General features: G+C 40.4%; 1 protein-coding gene across 2 annotated transcripts in view; it reads left to right on the top strand.

Annotated features, from left to right (window-relative positions):
* The first annotated feature begins 251 nt into the window (after positions 1-251).
* The window catches only part of usp34 (ubiquitin specific peptidase 34), a 90,259-nt gene continuing 84,510 nt past the window's right edge, over positions 252-6,000 (top strand). For both annotated transcript variants that reach the window (XM_079812741.1, XM_079812740.1), the window contains exon 1: positions 252-553. In XM_079812741.1, the coding sequence (XP_079668867.1) occupies positions 511-553 (43 nt within the window). In that variant the 5' untranslated portion in view covers positions 252-510. The remainder of the gene's footprint in view (positions 554-6,000) is intronic.

The raw sequence follows: 6,000 nt of genomic DNA, 5'->3' as shown, positions 1-6,000 counted from the left end.
GCGGAGCCGACGAAAACAGCCGATGTGTAACAAACGGTCGCCCCTCCCTTTCTCTTTGCTAGTTTTCCGAAAACCGCCGAACGCGCTGCGAGATGACTCGGCGGAAACAGCCGACTTCTCGCACAACGTTAGCCGCCTGCTTCCGAGCGACCGCGAACATTCCCGGAAAGACTCGAACATCTCCGAGGGCCCCCGCGGAAACAACCGAAGTGTAACTCCAGTCTCAGTTTCTCATGGCTGCCGTATGTGCTAGTCTGCACAGTAACGCTCTGCTCGGAGACTGACTCTCCGCTCCTTTAGTGCCTCACATTTACTGTCTTCACCCTCGACATTTCGGCTAACAACCCCGCTTGAATGAGCCCAAACCTCCCTGGTTGTGTTGTCTCATAATAACGAGCCCTCATCAAGCATTTCGTCGGGCCTTAAACACCCCCTTAAAAAGACAGAGAGAAAAACAGGCAACATTTTATTTCTCCAATGGTCTGAATACACTTTCCGCCTTTATGAACCATGTGTGAGAACTGCGCCGAGCTGCTGGAGGTGCTCAATGAGAGTAAGTCAATGCATTTTTTTCAATGTTTGTTGTGTTTTTGTAGTTGTTTGCAGCAAGTTGTTAGCATGACTGTTCGAGCATGCGTCTCACTGCCTCACATTAGCGCAGATTTTCATGTTCAGCATTTTATCTTCCAATCGTTTGCCAACACGTGCATTTAAAAGAGCGCTCAAGCTCCTTTTGGTTGTCATTATTTGTGTTTTGCTCGATTTTGAGATCTGCTTTTATGAATACAATGCTATCAGAACGTGTTAGCCTCATCCTCTCAGCATTAAATCGCCAATCAAGATTAGCTACAAAATCAGCTGTTTATCGTAAACGAAAGCACCACAAAACATTTATAAGTGTGCGTGTTGAACATCTGTTTGTTTTCATATGTTTGGGGGGCTGATGGGAAGTTGAACTGACATTAGCATTAGCATTAGCAGAAGTGTTTTTGACATTGTCATCCTTCAAAATGCACACAGATCAACATCTGATCACCTAACACAATCCGAACCGCACTGTAATTCTGCTTGATCGAGTGATTTATGCTGGATAAAGTGATCTGACAGCCGTGATGCGAGTGTTTTTGCCGTCTTTGGCCCGCTGATGGCTGCCGGACAGGAATCAGTCAGTATTTGTGTTTGTGTGCTGCTTTGTTGGATGGAGAGAGTGTGAGGTGGATTAATGCGCTTTAGTTTCTTTCCTTCAGAACTGATGTCTTGGTGTGTAAAAACAGTGACTGGTGCTGTAGCTGCTGTGCAGAGATGCTTATACCATCGTTCTTTGAAATATACTATTGTATTGAAGGTTTACCATGGTATTGGCATGGCAATTTGAATAAATACTATGAAAAATGATGAAGAAATCACGACATTACCATGGTAATTCCAAAAAAACAGTGTATTCTGTTGGTATAGCTGTGATGTCAGATGGTACTTTTTGGCATATACCATTGCACTGCAAGATTACATGATATTTGCAGGATAAATCAGTGAAATTACAATGAAACATGCCAAAAATCATGTCTTTACCATGGATAATAAAATAAACAAACATGGTACTCTGTATAGTTCTGAAGTCAGATGGTACTTTTTGGCATATACCATTGCACTGCAAGATTACATGATATTTGCAGGATAAATCAGTGAAATTATTAAAATACATGTCAAAAAACATGACATTACCATGGTAAATTAAAAAACATGGCATTCTGTTGGTGTATCTATGATGTAAGATGGTACTTTTTGGTATATATACCATTGCACTGCAAGATTACATGATATTTGCATGATAAATCAGTGAAATTATTATAATAAATGCCAAAAAACATGACATTACCATGGTAAATAAAAAAAACCATGGTATTCTGTTGGTATAGTTATGGTGTCAGATGGTACTTTTTGGCATATACCCTTGCACTGCAAGATTACATGATATTTGCAGGATAAATCAGTGAAATTATTAAAATACATGTCAAAAAACAGGACATTACCATGGTAAATAAAATAAAAAAACATGATACTCAGTTTGTGTAGTTATGTCAGATGATACTTTTTGGCATATACCATTGCACTGCAAGATAACTTTGGTATTTGCAGGATAAATCAGTGAAATTATTATAATAAATGCCAAAAAACATGACATTACCATGGTAAATAAAGAAACATGGTATTCTGTTGGTATAGTTATGGTGTCAGATGGTACTTTTTGGCATAAACCATTGCACTGCAAGATTAATAATGTATTTGCAGGATAAATCAGTGAAATTATTAAAATACATGCCAAAAACATGACATTACCATGGTAAATAAAATAAAAACCATGGTACTCTGGTGGTGTAGTTATGAGGTCAGATGGTACCTTGATTTATAATATAATAATAATTTCCACAATGATGTACCAATAGTACTCCAAAAAAAACAACAACAACAGTTAAATTCGCATGATAATGTAAAAACACCATATTATCATATGTGCAAAAAACATGGTGTCGCGATACCGTAACCAAAATGTGAAATCCATGGCATCACCATAGTAACATATCCAAAAACATACCACCCGATTGAGTCTCTCAGGTGTTGTGTGGCGGCCGTCACTCACTGAAGTGTCAGATTGTCATATTGCAGCAGTATTGCTGAAGTATTGAGATGGATGTCATGATTCCGGGATGAATTCCTGTGTGATTTTTGTGCAGTTCTGATGCACACCTCGCCTCTATAGAGAGACGGTTGCCTAAATTGCTGTGAGATTTTCTGGTGTGGTCATGTGATCTGTTTAATCTTCGTCCGTTTGTGATGATTAAAGTATCAAACGTGTACACGAATATAATGTTAAACATCAGCACTGCTGCGGTTTGAGAATGATCTGATAGTGTATTAGTGAGTTATCGTGTGTGTGTGTGTGTGTTTGGCCTTCAGGCATGTCTGGGGTCTGTATCTCCCTCAGAGTGAGTGGCAGCCCATATGTGCATGTGCAGCTTAACATTTGACCCCTCGAACGCAGTGCTGTGTGTAGATAGACAACAGAAACACACCCTTTATTTGGGTGGGCCAGTTTGACTGTGTTAATCTGAAAGTCTGCTGTGTGTTTGTGTTCAGGAGAGATGCTTTCCAGCGTAAATGCAGTCTTCTCTGTGTGTGTGTGTGTGCGTCTGTGTGTGTGTTTGTGTCCCTGTGACTGTGTCTGTCTGTTTGTGTGTGTGTGTGTGTGAGTCTGTCTGTCTGTGTGTGTATATATATATATGTTTCCGTTTGTTTGTCTATGTTTCTGTGTGTTTGTATCTGTGTGTGTGTGTGTGTGTCTGGTGTCTGTTTCTGTCTGTGTGTGTTTGTCTGTGTGTCTCTGTGTTTGTGTGTGTCTGTTTCTGTCTGTGTGTGTTTGTCTGTCTGTGTTTGTGTATGTTTCTGTGTGTGTCTGTTTGTGTGTGTGTGTGTGCACCTGTTTGTTTGTGTGTGTTTGTGCTAGGGGTGCACCGATCCGATATTAGGATCGGATATCGGCCGCGATACTGACAAAATAGCTGGATCGGGGATCGGAAAAATTAACAGATCCACAAGCCGATCCAGGTGTTTTTTTCCGTCGCAGCAGAACCTACGTCATTCGTCAGCTTCACGTGTGTCGCATGTTAGAAGGGAGCGAGCCAGAGAGTCGGCTGTGTGGAGGAGATATTTCACGCTTGCCACGCCAACTAGTTCGTCGCTGTTTCGAGGGTATTACTGCAAAGTCAGGGTCTTTCCTGCATTGAGATGTTTTTGACGGCCAAAGCCTAATTTGATGAGTTATTGTGATTTACGAGTGATGTAGAACAGATGCTGCGCTTGTGACTGAGTGACAGAGAGACCGATCTGAGAGCTCCTCCCCCGCGCGCGCTCTCTGGGTCTTCAAAATAATCAGTGTTCGCTCTCATATTTCACATATTAATCCAAATCAAAAGCTCGGAAGACCGAAACCATGTTGCACGTGACACATTCGGACAATTTTGGCCTTGAATTATCACTGGGTGTGAATTGCGCTCAAAAAACATTGACTCTTCTCTGACCAGCTGACATAAAGCATACTTTCAATAAGCGGGAGACAAATTATATCCAGTTATGAAGTGTTTTCTGTGTGTTGACATCTTTCGCGATGTTCTAACAGACGGGATTCGCACACAACGCGTCTGCTAATGTCCGATTCGTGACCTAATGACTCCTTTGAACCGAATCATTTTAACGACTGGCCAGAACAACTGATCTGTCCAACACTGAACTCATGAACTCAGTTTATTAATTTACTCAGAACGCAACTGAAATGAGAACACAAGTGTGCTTACCCAATTAAGCAAGAGTGGGTAGTAAGAATTATTTTTAATTATCAACAGTATTTCATCTTATTTCTGTTGACAATGTGTAGTAAAATAAAAAGGCCTAGCCTACAATCATTTAATCTGGAGTGAGGTGAAACCAGAACAAAGTTGTTATTAGCTAGCTGAAAATTTTTATTAAATTGCATATGGTAGAAAATTAGACTATTTGTTAATTTGTAATGCTACTTTTTAATATTGATATGATTATATACCAAAACAATTATCTGTAGTGTAAAAAATGTTTGGTAACTGTCAGATTACTATTGTATGTTTGACTGTTTTTTGTTTCCACTGCTACATTTTATTTATTTAAAGAAGTTAGATTACATTCTATTTTAGATTTGAATGCACAATTGTTTTTTAAATAAATAAGAATTCAACACCTTACATACATCTGTTATTTTGTCTTAGTTATGTTTAGTTAGTAAAGTCTGGTGCCTTTAGTCTCTTCAAGGAAGGTATAAGGTGGAAGATATACAGTTTATTATTAATTCAACAATATATCGGATCGGTATCGGGTATCGACAGATACACAAAGCCCAGGCATCGGTATCGGTATCGGGACTGAAAAAGTCGGATCGGTGCACCCCTAGTTTGTGCATCTGTGTGTGCGCCTGCTTGTGTCTGTGTGTGTGTCTCTGTGTGTGTGTGTGTGTGTGTGTGTTTCTGTGTGTGCGCACCTGTTTGTGTGTGTGTGTGTGTGTGTGTGCGCCTGTTTGTGTGTGCGCGTGTGCCTGTTTGTGTCTGTGTGTGTTTCTCTGTGTCTCTCTTTGTGTCTGTGTGTCTCTGTGTGTGTGTGTCTGTGTGTGTGTCTGTGTGTGTGTGTGTGTGTGTGTGTGTGTGTGTGTGTGTCTCTGTGTGTGTGTGTCTCTGTGTGTGCGCGTCTCTGTGTGTGTGTGCGCCTGTTTGTGTGTGTCTCCGTGTGTGTGTGTGTCTCCCTGTGTGTGTGTATGTGTGTATGTGTGTGTGTGTGTGTGTGTGTGTGTGTGTGCGCGCGTGCACTCCCTGTATTTGTCAGTAGACATCTGTTTATGCATACTCTGTAATTTCACATTTTCTGAAAGGTCAGAAGCAGCCAGACAGTCACTAAACCAGTTGTGCCAGACATTATAAAAAGATATGAATCGCAACGCTTTATATTTTTTAAAGGAATAGTTCTTCTATATAAAAAAGATCTGTCGTTATTTACACACACTCATGACGTTCCAAACCCGTAAAACGTTGATTTACGAGGATTTCAACCTGACCTAAGAATATTCAAAAACGACCAAAAAATTCACCATCAAATGAGTCTACACTATATATATATATATACACACTCACCTAAAGGATTATTAGGAAGTAGGATCACCTGTTCAATTTCTCATTAATGCAATTATCTAATCAACCAATCACATGGCAGTTGCTTCAGTGCATTTAGGGGTGTGGTCCTGGTCAAGACAATCTCCTGAACTCCAAACTGAATGTCAGAATGGGAAAGAAAAGAGATTTAAGCAATTTTGAGCGTGGCATGGTTGTTGGTGCCAGACTGGCCGGTCTGAGTATTTCACAATCTGCTCAGTTACTGGGATTTTCACACACAACCATTTCTAGGGTTTACAAAGAATGGTGTGAAAAG

The sequence above is a fragment of the Gobio gobio genome (assembly GCF_949357685.1).
Source record: "Gobio gobio genome assembly, chromosome: 3".
NCBI lineage: Eukaryota > Metazoa > Chordata > Actinopteri > Cypriniformes > Gobionidae > Gobio > Gobio gobio.
The sequence above is the reverse complement of the archived record's forward strand: the minus strand, read 5'-3'. Positions and strand labels throughout refer to the sequence as shown.